The 16922-nt window shown below is 48.1% G+C and overlaps 1 protein-coding gene across 1 annotated transcript; it reads right to left on the bottom strand.

The window, feature by feature from the left end:
• Positions 1 to 148: 148 nt before the first annotated feature.
• Positions 149 to 16380, bottom strand: LOC106601548 (uncharacterized). The gene is made up of 2 exons (XM_014193844.3): positions 15747 to 16380; positions 149 to 3016 (listed from the first exon to the last, which is right to left on the bottom strand). The coding sequence occupies exon 2, from the start codon at positions 2995 to 2997 to the stop codon at positions 1414 to 1416; it is 1584 nt and encodes a 527-aa protein (XP_014049319.3). The 5' UTR covers positions 2998 to 3016; positions 15747 to 16380; the 3' UTR covers positions 149 to 1413.
• Positions 16381 to 16922: the final 542 nt, after the last annotated feature.

Genomic DNA, 16922 nt, shown 5'->3' with positions numbered 1-16922 from the left:
GAGTGTGTAAGGGGAGGAGAGACAGTGCTTTGTGTATTTGTGAGAAGCATGTTCAGCATATATATACTGTATGTGTATATGACAGAAAGAGAGACAACACATTGACACTTGCCGGGAAAGACCATTATGCATAAAAATCATAATAAAATAAGTTATAATAGTTTATCTTTTACTTATGGAATAAGAAACAGGCCTTTACAATATACATACATGTATTACAAAAAGCCAGATGTATAAATATGTTGTACTGCATATACTATAGAGTGCAGAGTTCAAACTGCGGCGAATGGAATTCTTCAATCATCTAATGATCTAACTACAGGGAGAGATAGAGATAAAATGCTTCTGTGGTTGTCACACTGCTGCATGGTTTCTATTGGTCACTCAAATGTTCTGATCACATATGATTGGCTACATTGTAAATGGACTGTTGCTCTCATGACAACAGTATGGGCATCATGATGACACCCAGCATTGTGCTCACAGTATACATGGCTCAATTCTCCTCTCCATCTTACTATTAAAGCACTCAGTGATAATGTTCTCTGTGAGACTTCACAAAGGAGGACTGGGGATGGTCAGTGCTCAGTATGGAGTGTTGAGCAGTATCAGGCTAAATCACTAGGTGCTGCCAGTCCCTTCCTCTCCCATTCAGAGCAGAGGCCAGACACCAGAGGCTGGAATCATGTAACAACAACAAACTTATCATTCCACATACCTTTCTCTATAAATATACATACTTTCATACATAAAAGCATACTGTTCACATATTGTACACATATATAAAGAAATATATTAATTTAAAACTCATGCTTACATACAGTATTACTCAGCAATATCATGTATGATATCAAAACAATTATGAAACAAACAGTACTTTTCTAAAATCACTATTTTGATATGATAGTTTTCCCTAAGTTGTAGTGTTGAGGTTTTATTGTTTTTGTGTAGTCACTCTCACTGAGCCCGTGATGGGTGGAGGGGTTGTCTCGCCTACACTCTTTTAAAAAAGTGCTATCTAGAACCTAAGGGTTCTTTGGCTATCTAGAACCTAAGGGTTCTTTGGCTGTCCCCTTTGAAGAACCCATTTTGGTTCCAGGTAGAACCCTTTTGAGTTCCATGTAGAACCCTTTCCACAGAGGGTTCTACATAGAACCTCAAAAAGGGTTCTACCTAGAACCAAAAAGGGTTCTCCTATGGGGACAGCCGAAGAACCCTTTTGGAACCCTTTTATTGTAAGAGTGCAGCTATCATAAGAAGAATGCACTAATGTAAGTCGCTCTGGATAAGAGGTACCCTGGCCTATAAAGTAACACCTACTGTCTCATTGACATTACATCCAATGTCCCAAGCATTATCTGTGTTAACATTTCTTCCACATTATCCTCTCCACCTTTCCTCCATCTCCTGCCCTCACTCCCTTCCTCTGTTTTTCCTGGTTACTCTGGACAGTAGGACACACACGCAGGACGAGTTGATGCGGACCCACCTCCAGCCCTGCAGACCGCTGTTGTCAACAGTGAGGGCTCGGACATATGTGTCCTTGGCCTTACACTGACTCACCCACTGCCTGATGTCCACGCCCCGGCAGCTGGCCCCGGACACACCTATGGCCCCTGTCACTGCCTCCCGCTGCGGCCCACCGCCCCTCTGCTGCCCCTCCTGGCGGCAGCGAGTCTCATAGAAGTACTGCTTAAGCGCCCCCTTGACTGTCTTGATCTCTGGCACGATGTTGACTGTCTTACCCTTATCGTCGATGACCGTCGTCTTGTCCGTTACCCACACGCTCTCCGACTCGCACACCGGCATCTCACCCCGCCTGGTGTGGGACAAGTGTGAGCGCTTGTGCCTGGGGGCGGGGCGAGGGGGCTCCCTGGCCCCCCTGAGAGTGTCCACCCAGCTCAGCGGCACACTCCTGTCCGTCTCTCTGTCCCCATGACCCTCCATGTGTCCGTCTGCGTCCGACACTTCCTCCTCCTCCTCCTTGTCCTCCTTGTCCTCTCCTTCTATGGGCAACATGCCTGACTCCAGCATGAGGAGGAGGGGCGGGTGCTCTGGAGGAGAGGCAGAGAAAAGGACCCGCGGGTGTGCATCTAAAAACAGCAGCTCTTGCTTCTCCTTTACACCTCCCAGCCCCTGACCCAGCCCTAACCCTAGTCCTACTTCCATTCCTTCCTCTGACAGATCCGGACCTTTCCCAGCCCCTGCCCCAGGCCCACCCTCCCTCCCCTCCTCTCCCCTGTTATCACTGCTCTCTGTCCTAGCCTCTGCTCTCTGCGGGGTCCTCTGACTGGAGGGATCTGGCCCAGTTTTACTGTGGTGTCCAGCATTAGTGGAAGGTTTGTACGTTTCCACCACATACATGTTGGGAGGTCTGAGATCCTGTTCATCGGTCCTGGGGTCTAGAGAGTGATGATGGTTTTCCTTCTGAGCCATGTCTCTAAAGCTGCTGTCATCACCAGCTCTGCTGCTGTCTGGTTTATAGTCCCCTTGTACATAGTTCTCCTGGGAGGGGTAGTCCTGATGACTGCTGCCATTGGTGCTCCTGAGTTTTCCTCCATCAGTGTTAGAATATTTATTTAAACCAACGCTGTTCGGGTTTTCTGTATGTAAATTGCTTTTTGACAGATAACTTTGTTGTTTTCGCTTCCCTTTCAAAGTTTGCACCTCCTCTTTAATTATGGAGAGGTTATTGTAGTCTTTCTTGACACCCATCACGCTGAGGTGTTTTGTACGGTCTGCTCTTCCAGAATCAGCAGTCAAATTGTAGTCCTTGAGTGAGGCATTACTGTGGGAGTTGTAGTCCACAGAGGCCTGAGGAGCTGGAAGTGTGGAGTAAGATCCGGGGGAGCGACTGGAAGAGTCATCGATGTCCTCCGGGGGGTTGTCCAGGCTACTGCCAGGCTCCGTCATCGCAGCAACAGTAATGGTCACAGGGCTGTGAGGGAAGGGCAGGGCCGAGGCGATCACCATGGCAACCAGGGGAAGCCAGTGCATCACTCCCAACACGTATCAACTGAGGATGGAGACGGGTATGGGGAGAGAGAAAGAGAAAGAGGAGAGAAAGAGAAATGGGGTTAAAACAGTGTTCAATACAGTAAATGTGGAACTCTCATGAAAAGGTAAAACAAGCCTTTTTACTGGTGCTAACCTGTAGCTTTACTGTTAACTCTAGAAGTGTAGAGGTAGCTTTATAATCTTAGCAGAACTCCTGGAAAATGGGGAAAACTGCAGAAAGCTCAGTTTATCCATGTGAGGAGATTGTGGAACAATGGACATGCAGCAGAACAGATCCCCTGCCTGCCCGGTTGGCTGCCCTGTTGGCTGCCCTGTTGGCTGCCCTGTTGGCTGCCCTGTTGGCTGCCCGGTTGGCTGCCCTGTTGGCTGCCCTGTTGGCTGCCCTGTTGGCTGCCCTGTTGGCTGCCCGGTTGGCTGCCCTGTTGGCTGCCCGGTTGGCTGCCCTGTTGGCTGCCCTGTTGGCTGCCCTGTTGGCTGCCCGGTTGGCTGCCCGGTTGGCTGCCCTGTTGGCTGCCCTGTTGGCTGCCCGGTTGGCTGCCCGGTTGGCTGCCCGGTTGGCTGCCCTGTTGGCTGCCCTGTTGGCTGCCCTGTTGGCTGCCCGGTTGGCTGCCCGGTTGGCTGCCCTGTTGGCTGCCCTGTTGGCTGCCCGGTTGGCTGCCCTGTTGGCTGCCCTGTTGGCTGCCCTGTTGGCTGCCCGGTTGGCTGCCCGGTTGGCTGCCCTGTTGGCTGCCCTGTTGGCTGCCCGGTTGGCTGCCCGGTTGGCTGCCCGGTTGGCTGCCCTGTTGGCTGCCCGGTTGGCTGCCCGGTTGGCTGCCCGGTTGGTTGCCCGGTTGTTGGCATTCAAATGGAGCCTCTATAATCCTGGTATGTGTGTAGACTGTGGGTCATAAATTACACAGTCAAAGGAAATGAATTACAACTCAAGCAGTCATAATGAGGCCTTCGAAAAGCTTTTTTCAACTTTTAAGGGCATAAAACATCAAATGTTTGTAGTTGCAGTTGGTCCTCTGTGCACAATCTATGGTTGTGTGCGAAGTAGACCCTTTGGTCAATTCTATAAACAGATTTGGTTTGGTGCATATCAGTTTGCAAAAACATACATGTTGCATACGAGTAAATACGCAAGCTTTGAGCCAATAAATGTTTTGCCTTGTGGCAGAAAATAAGGAATTTCACAGTAATAACTGAACTAATCACTTAATTGTTGTTGTGACAGATGCTGAACTTAGACTTGGAAACATTAAAAAAGTGAAACCAGAAATACTTGAAGAACAGTTTTTCTTCTCAAAAGCTCCAGAAAATCCTGGCCCTTGGCCAATTCTCAGAAAGTTTACATCACAACCTCCTTTGAACACAATGATGAATGATGAGTGATACCAGAGAAACCTTAAACCACTACCCTAGTACTTCCAGAGAAGCTAAACGCCTTCTTCGCCCGCTTTGAGGATAACACAGTGCCACCGACGTGGCCTGTTACCAAGGACTGTGGGCTGTCCTTCTCCGTGGCCGACTTGAGTAAGGCTTTTAAGCGTTAACCCTTGCAAGGCTGCCGGCCCAGACCGCATCCCAAGCCGCGTCCTCAGAGCATGTGCAGACCAGCTGGCTGGAGTGTTTACGGACATATTCAAACTCTCTCTATCCCACCCAGTCTGCTGTCCCCACTTCCTTCAAGATGTCCACCATTGTTCCAGTACCCAAGAAAGCAAAGGTAACTGAACTAAATGACTATCGCCCCGTAGCACTCACTTCTGTCATCATGAAGTGCATTGAGAGACTAGACATCCTAAACCCACTTAAATTTGCTTACAGCCCAAATAGATCCACAGATGATGCAATCGCTATCGCACTGCCCTATCCCATCTGGAGAAGAGGAATACCTACGTAAGAATGCTGTTCATTGACTATAGCTCAGCATTCAACACCATAGTACCCTCCAAGCTCTTCATTAAGCAAGGGGCCCCCAGGTTTGAAGGTAGGAAACAACACCTCCACTTCGCTGATCCTCAACACAGGGGCCCCACAAGGGTGTGTGCTCAGCCCCCTCCTATACTCCATGTTCACACATGACTGCGTGGCCACGCTCGCCTCCAACTCAATCAAGTTTGCAGATGACACAACAGTAGTAGGACCGATTACCAACAATGACGAGACAGCCTAAAGGGACGAGGTGAGGGCCCTGGGAGTGTGGTGCCAGGAAAATAACCTCTCACTTAACGTCAACAAAACAAAGCTGATTGTGGACTTTAGGAAACAGCAGCGGGAGAACCCCCCCTATCCACATTGACGGGACCGCAGTGGAGAAGGTGGAAAGCTTCAAGTTCCTCGGTGTACACGGCACTGACAAACTGAAATGGTCCACCCACACAGACATAGTAGTGAAGAAGGCGCAACAGCGCCTCTTCAATCTCAGGAGGATGAAGAAATTTGGCTTGATACCTAAAACCCTCACAAACCTTTACAGATGCATCCTGTCGGGCTGTATCACCACCTGGTACGGCAACTGCAATTTAATTTAAAGACCCTTGCACCCTTCGGTCTCAACATAGACTTTGATCTTAAGCCATTCTTGTGATTATTGTGACTTTGCCATTGTAATTGTTTGTAAGCTTGTGTAGTCTAAAATGTATCTATTATCGTATGCTATCCATTTGTTTTTTTGTATGCTGTTCTTTGTATGCAATTTTTATATTTGAGAATTAACCAATGATATTAGGCCACACTTGGCCATGATTACAGACACCTGTGTGTCTTTTGATACTACTATATAAACGAGTCATCTCGCAGTGTTTGTGATCATACCCTGATGAAGACAGCTTGGCTGTTGAAACGTTGGATATTACATTTTTGCATCTGAGCTCCTAGAGTGTGCGGCTCTCCCTTATTTTCACGGCAACTGCACCGCCCGCAACCTCAGGGCTCTTCAGAGGGTGGTGCAGTCTGCCCAACGCATCACCAGGGGCAAACTATCTGCCCTACAGCACCAGATGTCACAGAAAGGCCAAAAATGATCATCAAAGACAACAACCCCCCGAGCCACTGCCTGTTCACCCCGCTATCATCCAGAAGGCGAGCTCAGTACAGGTGCATCAAAGCTGGGACTGAGAGACTGAAAAACAGCTTCTATCTCAAGGCCATCAGACTGTTAAATACTGTAGCCATCAGTAGCACCTTAGAGGCTGCTGCCCTATATACATAGACTTGAAATCACTAGCCACTTTAATAAGGGAACACTGGTCACTTTAATAATGTTTAAATATTGCATTACTCATCTCATATGTATATACTGTATTCTATTCTATTCTGCTGTATCTTAGTCTATGCCGCTCCGACATTGCTTGTCCAAATATTTATATATTCTTAATTCCATTCCTTTACTTTGGATTTGTGTGTATTGTTTGTATTGTTGTGAACTTGTTAGATATTACTTGTTTGTCAAGTATCAGTGTGCAGCGGTTAGGACGGAGTCAGGCGCAGGACACATAACTGGGCAAAAGATTTACTTTACTCGAAAAGAAACAACAATGATTTCCACGCAGGGAAAAACACACCAGCTCACAGAAGTCTTGAACACTAAACAAAGAACAAACACGCACAAAACCATGTGGGAACCAGAGGGTTAAATAGGGAATAAATTATAACGTAATGGGTACCAGGTGTGTATAATCAAGACAGACCATAGAAAATAAACGTAGATTGGTGGCAGCTAGAAAGCCGGTGACGTCGACCACCGAACACTGCCCGAACAAGGAGAGGCACCAACTTCGGCGGAAGTCGTGACAGTACCCCCCCCTTTATGCGCGGCTCCAGCAGCGCGCCGACACCGGCCTCGGGGACGACCCGGAGGACGAGGGCGATCCGGGTGGAGACGGTGAAATTCCTGTAGTAAGGATGGGTCCAGGATGTCCTCCACCGGCACCCAGCATCTCTCCTCCGGACCGTACCCCTCCCACTCCACGAGGTACTGAAGGCCCCACGCCCGACGCCTTGAGTCCATGATGGCTCGCACAGTATACGCCGGGGCCCCCTCGATGTCCAGAGGGGGCGGAGGAACCTCCCGCACCTCGGACTGCTGGAGCGGACCAGCCACCACCGGCCTGAGGAGAGACACATAGAACGAGGGGTTAATACGGTAATCAGTGGGAAGCTGTAACCTATAACATACCTCGTTCAATCTGCTCAGGACTTTAAATGGCACCACAAACCGCGGACCCAGCTTCCGGCAGGGCAGGCAAAGGGGCAGGTTTCAGGTCAAGAGCCAGACCCGGTCCCCCGGTGCATACACCGGGGCCTCACTGCGGTGGCGGTCGGCACTCGCCTTCTGTCGCCTGATGGCCCGTTGCAGGCGCACATGGGCAGCGTCCCAGGTCTCCTCCGAGCGCCGAAACCATTCATCCACCGCAGGTGCCTCGATCTGGCTCTGATGCCACGGTGCCAGGACCGGCTGATAACCTAGTACACACTGAAACGGAGACAGGTTAGTGGAGGAGTGGCGGACTGAGTTTTGGGCCATCTCTGCCCAGGGGATGAAAGCCGCCCACTCCCCCAGCCGGTCCTAGCAATAGGACCGCAGAAGCCTACCCACATCCTGGTTAACTCTCTCCACCTGCCCATTACTCTCGGGGTGAAACCCTGAGGTCAGGCTGACCGAGACCCCCAGACGTTCCATGAACGCCCTCCAGACCCTCGATGTGAACTGGGGACCCCGAACAGACACTATATCCTCAGGCATCCCGTAGTGCCGGAAGACGTGTGTAAACAGGGCCTCCACAGTCTGTAGGGCTGTAGGGAGACCGGGCAAAGGAAGGAGACGGCAGGACTTAGAAAACCGATCCACAACAACCAGAATCGCGGTGTTTCCTTGTGACAGAGGAAGATCCGTCACGAAATCCACCAATAGGTGTGACCACGGCCGTTGTGGAATGGGTAGGGGTTGTAACTTCCTTCTGGGCAGGTGTCTAGGTGCCTTGCACTGGGCGCACACCAAGCAGGAGGAAACATAAACCCTCACGTCCTTAGCTAAAGTGGGCCACCAGTACTTCCCACTAAAACAGCGCACTGTCCGGCCAATGCCGGGATGACCAGAGGAGGGTGAGTACGCCCAACAGATCAATCGATCACGGACATCAAACGGAACGTACAGATGCCCAACTGGACACTGGGTGGGAGTGGGCTCCGTACATAACGCCCGCTCGATGTCCGCGTCAACCTCCCATACCACCGGTGCCACCAGGCAAGAAGCCGGAAGCATGGGAGTGGGATCCGTGGACCGCTCCTCTGTGTCATACATCCGGTACAGTGTGTCTGCCTTAGCGTTCTGGGAACCTGGTCTGTAGGATAGGGTGAAAACAAAACGGGTGAAAAACATGGCCCACCTTGCCTGGCGAGGGTTCATTCTCCTCGCCACCCGGATGTACTCCAGATTGCAGTGGTCAGTCCAAATGAGGAAAGGGTATTTAGCCGCCTCAAGCCAATGCCTCCACGCCTTCAGAGCCTTGACAACAGCCAACAGCTCCCGGTCCCCCACATCATAGTTTCGCTCCGCTGAGCTTCTTCGAAAAGAAAGCACAGGGGAGGAGCTTTGGTGGCGTACCCGAGCGCTGAGACAGCACAGCTCCTATCCCAGCCTCGGACGCATCCACCTCTACTCTGAATGTCAAGGAGGGATCAGGATGAGCCAGCACGGGAGCCGAGGTAAACAGAGCCTTCAGGTGACCAAAAGCCCTGTCCGCCCCAGCTGACCACTGCAGTCGCACCGGTCCCCCCTTCAGCAAGGAGGTAATGGGAGCCGCTACCTGACCAAAGCCCCGGATAACCTCCGGTAGTAGTTGGCAAACCCTAAGAACCGCTGCACCTCCTTTACTGTGGTTGGAGTCGGCCAATTACGCATGGCTGAAATGCGGTCATTCTCCATCTCCACCCGAGGTGGAAATGCAGTACCCTAAGAAGGAGACGGACTGTTGGAAGAACAGGCATTTCTCAGCCTTGGCGTACAGGTCATGCTCCAACAGTCGACCAAGCACCCTGCGTACCAGGGACACATGCTCGGCGCGTGTAGCGGAGTATATCAGAATGTCATCAATATACACCACTACACCCTGCCCATGCAGGTCCCTGAAAATCTCGTCTACAAAGGATTGGAAGACTGATGGGGCATTCATCAACCCGTACATCATGACGAGGTACTCATAGTGCCCAGAGGTGGTACTAAATGCCGTCTTCCACTCATCCCCCTGACGGATACGCACCAGGTTGTAAGCGCTCCTGAGATCCAATTTGGTGAAGAAGAGTGCCCCGTGCAATGACTCGGTCACACTGGCTATGAGAGGCAGCGGGTAACTGTACTTAACCATGATCTGATTTATACCTCTATAGTCAATGCACGGGCGTAAACCTCCATCCTTCTTCTTCACAAAAAAGAAACTCGAGGAGGCAGGTGAAGTGCAAGGCCGAATGTATCCCTATCCCAGAGATTCGGAGACATATGTTTCCATAGCCGCCATCTCCTCCTGAGACAGAGGATACACGTGACTCCTGGGAAGTGCTGCGTCTACGAGGAGATTTATCGCACAATCCCCCCGTCGATGGGGTTGTAGTTGAGTCGCCTTCTTTTTACAGAAGGCGAGAGCCTAATCGGCATATTCAGGGGGGATGTGTATGGTGGAGACCTGATTTGGACTCTCCACCGTAGTTGCACCTATGGAAACACCTACACACCTCCTTGAGCCCTGACGTGACCATCCCTTGAGAGCCCTCTGTTGCCACGAAATAGTGGGGTCATGAAGCCCCAACACCACAGGCTACACAGGAGAATTGATTAGGAAGAGACTAATTATCTCCTCATGACACTCCCACGTTATCATTCATAGTGGAGCTGTGACCTCCCTAATCAGGCCCGACCCTAAAAGACAACTATCTAAGGCATGTACAGGGAAGGACACATCAACAGGAACAATAGGGATCCCTAATCTAAGTGCAAATGAACGGTCAATAAAGTTCCCAGCTGCACCTGAATCTACTAGCGCCTTATGCTGGGAATGCGGGGAAAACTCAGGAAATTCAATACATACACACATGTGCGCAACAGGGAGCTCTGGGTGAGTCGGGTGCCTACTCACCTGGGATGATCCACCAGTGCCCTGCCTGCTGCCTCAACTCCCTGGGGAACCTATCCAGCACCAACCAGCAGTGTGCCCTCTGCGGCCACAGGTGGTGCAGGAAACGGCCCCCCCTCCGGTCACCCTTAGAGCAGCACCTCCGAGCTCCATAGGTGTAGGATCGGAGGTACTGGGGGATGGAATGGACGGACCCCGATCTGGACGTCCGCGGGTGGCCAACAGGTTATCCAGCCGGATGGATAAATCCACCAGCTGGTCGAGGGTAAGGGTGGTGTCCCTGCATGCCAGCTCCCGACGAACGTCCTCACATAGAGTACACCGGTAATGGTCGATCAGGGCCCTCTCATTCCATCCCGCGCTGGCAGCCAGGGTCCTGAAGTCCAGTGTGAAGTCCTGTGCGCTCCTCATCCCCTGTCTGAGATGGAACAAGCGTGAAATCCTCATAGCGGACCAACATCTATTCCTCCCCATTCGGCGTTGGCCCAGTCAAGCGCTTTCCCTGACAAACAGGAGATGAGGGCGGACACGCTCTCGTATCCTGAGGGAGCAGGGTGGACGGTCGCCAGGTAGAGCTCCAACTGGAGCAGGAACCCCTGGCACTCGGCAGCCGTCCCATCATATGCTCTCGGGAGTGAGAGCCGTATCCCACTGGGTCCAGGTGACGGAGGGGTGGACAACGGTGTGGGTTGGGGTGAAGTTGATGGGGTGTGGGAAAACCCCCTCTCTCCCATCGCTCCATGGTGTGCAGCACGCGATCCATGGCTGTGCCAAGATTTTGGAGCATCGTCGCGTGCTGCTGGACGCGCTCCTCCACTGGTAATGGTGGACTGGGTGCACCTGCTGACTCCATTTTTTGGGTGCGTGTTTCTGTCAAGTGTCAGTGTGCAGCGGTTAGGACGGAGTCAGGCGCAGGACACAGAACTGAGTAAAAGACGTACTTTACTCGAAAAGAACCAACAATGATTTCCACGCAGGGAAAAACACACCAGCTCACAGAAGTCTTGAACACTAAACAAAGAACAAACAAACTGTCCTGTTATCCTGCAACAGGGTGATCAAATTAAGATCCTACATCTGTATTAATAGGGTTGGCTCATAGAGATAGAGGACTCAACATTGTATCTGTCCCATTATGGCGTCTGTGAGAGCATGGACAGTGCCATTGAGGCCATCTCCATTTTGAAATAGTTAATTTTCTTCTTCTACTACTGAGTTGGTAAACAAACTGAAAAAGTGCATACTGACACCTGGAGTGTGTTGTTTGAACAGGTATAAAGCCAAGGTTGGTAATTTACTGTCACCTGCAGTTATGGCTGATCCCCCCCCCACCCAGGTGACTACTTCAAAATGGTAAAAGTCCTCAATGGCACTGCCCATGCTCAAACTGGATTTTGGGCACTAGAGTCCTCTATCTCTATGGTTGGCTGCACTTCCAGGATTACAAACTAGTTAACTAGTTACCTGGGAGGTTTCTTGGAAGATCTGATAAGAATCTGAGGAAGATATGTAACTTGTTATAACTTGTCGCTCTGAACCTGTCACTCTGAATTTGGCGCCAACAATTTAGCAGTGCCTATGCGCCACTGTTAAAGGAATATAAGGGAAACACTGATCAGTACAGCAACAACACATGCCTTCCTCTAGTTCGCGTTTTGTCTGAAGAGGCCTGCTACATATGTGGCATATCATGATGGTGTCACACATCATGTAGGACTAGTCAACCATGATTATGAGGACTCCTCTGGGAGAGCATATGGCCTCCACCCAGAAAAAGATGAACCCACTTCCAACACTGAGTCATGTGTCACTTCTATTTATCTGTTGTTATGTGAAAAAGGGGAGGGGGACATTTAGAAAGAGTTAAAAAAGGTAGAATGCTCAGAATGTCTGTGATGTGGGTTTACTGCTACCTTCAGGTGTCCCCAGACCAGACAACAGACTGAGAAAGGGGAAGGGGGAGACTGAGTGAGGGGCAGGGAGAGAGAGACAGATAGAGAGGGGGGGTAGGTAGGAGGTGAGAGAGAAAGACAGAGAGGGAGAAAGAAAGATACAGTGAGAGAAAGAGAAATGACAGGAAATTCACTACACCTGACCACACCTGGGACACAATAGTGATTAGTGAAAGAACCAGGACATTAGATGACACATCAGCCATGCATTTATGCTTGCATTCTGTGGGCCTCGTTCCCTGGTGATACGTACATCACATCAAAGGACTCGTTTCCTGTTTTCTCTTATTGGCACAGGGCCGTCCGTAAGTTCGTAAACACAGGTGTGCTGTGTGCTGTATGCAAATAAAGTGTCCTGAAGTGCCATTCTGGGTTCTGGTTAGTTCCAGCCCAGACAGATGGTGAGCTGCAGAAGAGCACTGTCAATTATAGATGAACATGCACTGTGCCATGTGGCAACAGACAACACAGACAGAGATAGAGACAGAGACTGAGACAGAGAGAGAGAGAGACATAGACAAAGAGAGATAGAGACAAAGACAGAGACAGAGAGAGGAGAACAACAGTCAATTATTCAATCAGTGGCATCATGTATATATAAAAAAAACATTTTAAGGCTGTGTGTGTTTAGTGGAAGAGCTGGTTGTAAGGTTTTCTGAGAACACACACCAGACAGGCAGGCAGACACGCGCTGGAGACCATATCAGCGAGCGATGTGTACTCTGTGGCACAGGAGCTTTTCATCATCATGCTCCATTTGCTACAATGACACGCGCCATTGACACTCCCTGCCTGGCCAGACAAGGACCTCCTCACTCCTCAGCTGTCTGGATATGACCCTAACACTGTCCCAACCAGCAAATCTCAAACAATCTCACAAATGAATAGACAACCCAATCCCCGAAACTAACACACTATAGAAAAAACATCCCAAAACCACAGATTCAAAACTATAAGAAAACATAAGACTTTCCCAACTAATTTACAAAACCTCCAAACATTATCCAAACAAACAATCCAAACCCCAAACCCTGTCAAAACAAACCTTCTAACCCCAAACCAAAACACTCCCCAAGTTGCTACAGAAAACCAAACTGCCCAACAGTTCAAAAACACACTCATTTTTTAAAATGATCTTCAAATAAACAGACACAACGTAACACGGCTACAACAAAGTCAAACGTACAACTTACAGCTAGGCCTAAATCTCACAAATAAACCTGGTGATTAGGGATCGGTGCCTTATGGTTGTTGGTTTGACTTATCTTTTAGATGGTTACCTGAGAAGTATATTGTGGGTCTGAAATGGCAGAGAAGGAGGAGTGAGAGAGAGGATTGAGAGGAATGAGACTGGGAAGCTAGAATTAGTCTGGGAGGTTCTGTTAGGAAACAGTGAGAGGAGAATTCCATTAAGCTGGCTCCACACCTGGCAGTGGCTACTGTGCAATTATCCTGTTAACAACTAATCAATCCCCTTCATGTGTGGGTAATGGGCCGGATGTCCATTTATCCGTCTGAGATGATTCTTTATGTCAAGGCCCAGACCAGTCGGGATAATCATATCTCTTTGGAGTCAACACATAACCTTATGGACATGTGTGTGTCTACTGAAATCATCCGTCCATAGACCAGGTTAGTCAGTGCAATGTGTGGACTTCTTCATAGCCAAACTGTGAGAGAGATCAACTTCACGCCTGTGACACCTGCTGTGCCTAGAGCAGAGGAAACACTACAGCAACTTAATGTTTGTCTTTGTTTTTCTCTGTCTCTGTATGGCCTGAGGCTGAGTAAAAGCCTTGTGCTCATGAGTACGTAACAGTGCTTAGCAGTCCTTCTGCGCAAACATCCCATTAATTAGGATTCTATGATTGTGTCATTCCACGCTTTAGTCTAACTGGGTATCTACCCTGGCCTCTCTCTGGCCTTGGCTCTGTGTACAGCTCTTTCAGTTCACATTTCCACACACACACGTTTTACATTTTAGCCATTTAGCAGACGCTCTTATCCAGAGCGACTTACAGTAGTGAGTGCATACATTTCATACATTTTTTTCTCCGTACTGTTCCCCGTGGGAATCGAACCCACAACCCTGGCGTTGCAAACACTATGCTCTACCAACTGAGCCACGCACACGCACACACACACACACACACACACACACACACACACACACACGCACACACACACACACACACACACACACACACACACACACACACACACACACACACACACACACACACACACACACACACACACACACACACACACACACACACACACACACACACACACACACACACACACACACACACACACACACACACACACACACACACACACACACACACACACACACACACACACACACACACACACACACACACACACACACACACACACACAGAGAATCTTAATTTGAGCCAGTTTGCTATAGCAGGAAAATAATCCTGTAGAAACACAAAATGTGAATTATTAGGTGGATTATAAATAATGGACATTTTTTTGTAGGGGTTGATACATTTTTCGTTAGGACACACACACCCCACACACAAAAAGGCACACACACAGCATAAACATGAACATACAAGGACCTGTCAAATCTAATCAGGCACTAACCCAAAGGATAAATGACAATCAATCTGATCATAGGAAGAAAGGAGAGCAGCAGTGCAGTGTGAATGAAGCTGTCTACCAGAAGGGAGCCTCCATGAAGGAAACATTCCATATGGTACCATGTTGTTACCTAATCGTCGTTGAAAAACCCAGAACATTTTCCTTAAGCATTTAACCAACTGAAGGTGGTGCACATTCAATGATTTACATGCAAAGGGCCACGTTTGCACGGCAAATTAAAAGCATCATCTGGAAGATTTCCTGTTGTTCTTTGGTTATTTTTATTTCAATGAATGATATAACCATTGATTCTTGAAGTATATAATGTATTATTCCTCATGAGTTTAATATAACTGTCTTCTTACTCCATCACAACACAACATATAAGGTTGTAGGCCTTATTTATTTCAGTAAACAAACAATGTATTGCTGCAAAATGCTTTAAACTATCATGCATGCAATAGATTGTCAGTACTTGCATTCAAAGCCCCACTATGAATACGAGAGTGGTTACATTTCCTAAACCCCATCTCTCAGCTTCCTACCAAACCAAGTGAGGGTCTGCTGTTGGGTTGAAACACATATTCAGGATTGTGGCTTTACTGCACTCCGCTTCTGGTAAAGGAACATAATCATAGTAGTCTAATATTTCAGGGACATTATGTACTTAATGCCATGAATTACTTTTAACACAAGAGGAAAGCAACAACTTAAATCTCCAAAACTCCCACAAAGCAGACTATAGGCAAGATTTCATTAGATTATGGATCAATTGGCCGGATGACCTGTCAATTTATGTGATCTCTAGCATACACCGGCAGATTAGGATTAGGTTATATCCGTAGCCTATTATCATATCTGAATACTTGTGAAAGAAAAAAAAACAGTGATGGAGAAATAAATTAGGCTATCCAACAATGCGCTGTGGCAAACCCAACAGTAGATGTATTAACCAACGTGTCCATAGCTCGTGTTAATACATATGCAAACAAATTAACATATACATGAACTGCAGTTTGTAAAAAGAACACGACAAGTAAATGTGTACCCTTTAGGTGAGATCCGGACCACGCGTCCTTCCAGTTGACACCACATTGGTTATAGACTAATGATCCGAGAGAGTTGGCGAAGTGGTAAAACTCTCAATATTGGTTTAAATGAAAAAGTTACGTTTTCATATTCAATTCAAATTAACTTCCACGTCACAAAAAATGTTTATTCTATCAGTTGGCCATGTCCGTTTGAATTAAACAACAATCATTTAAAAAAACGATGGGATGAAAAAATAAATATGCAAAAACAGCTCCGTCCTAACCGCGCTTTAAACAAGACAGACAAGTTTGATAAAAGAAAAAAGAAAGATCTATACATGATTCGGTCAAGATCTCATCCTCCTGACGTTGTTCTTCATATTCCATGAAAAGACCAACTGTAATTTATTTAAATTGAAGTCGACATACACAGTAAACTAATCGATGTCTCTATAACGACTGGCAGCGAAGCGCTGCGGTCCGATTAGGCTACGTTGGGATCAACAAAGTTTGTCAAATTCTTCCCAGTTCTCAAAAACTCCGTCTGTAGCCTAAACGCGAATAGCTTCTGGTTGCTTTTGGAGCGGAGGAGAGGGAGGACGACGGGGCGAGCGAGTTTTTTGAAAGGGGTAAAGGACAGAGGGGGAAATAAAGCACAGAAGAAACAACAGGACGAGGAACATCTGTGAGAGGAATATCGAATGCCAAGTTTTCTCAATACAAAATGTATAGCTCCAAACAGCCTAACTGCTGTTTATTAGGGATAAAGAAAAACATGATTATAGATTTAATATAATAATTTAAGCTATGATTTACCTTTACCTCACCCTTCCTTTCCCTGGGAAATAATGAGGCTAAACTGGGTTACGGTTCATGATTCGTCAGTCAGCTAGGCCTACTGTCTAGTACATATAACACATCATAACATACCCATAAATACTGTACTTAATCAGAATTTGAGGTAATTGGATGAGGTGGGACATTTTGGGTGTGGATGAGTATGAGTCAGGTTAACTAGTGCATATAACACATCATAACCTACCTGTAAATACTGTACCTCAGAATTTGAGGTATTTGGATGACTTTGGACAGCTATCTTCTGCTTGTTTGAAGATAGCTGACATTTACCAGACCACATGTCTAGTATACTAGGCTACTGTGTAGGTCTTTCGGCCAACGTTTGAGGTTTGACC

The sequence above is a fragment of the Salmo salar genome, chromosome 03, assembly GCF_965601325.2.
Source record: "Salmo salar chromosome 03, fSalSal1, whole genome shotgun sequence".
NCBI classification, from domain to species: Eukaryota; Metazoa; Chordata; class Actinopteri; order Salmoniformes; family Salmonidae; genus Salmo; species Salmo salar.
This window is presented reverse-complemented; position numbering and strand designations above follow the sequence as displayed.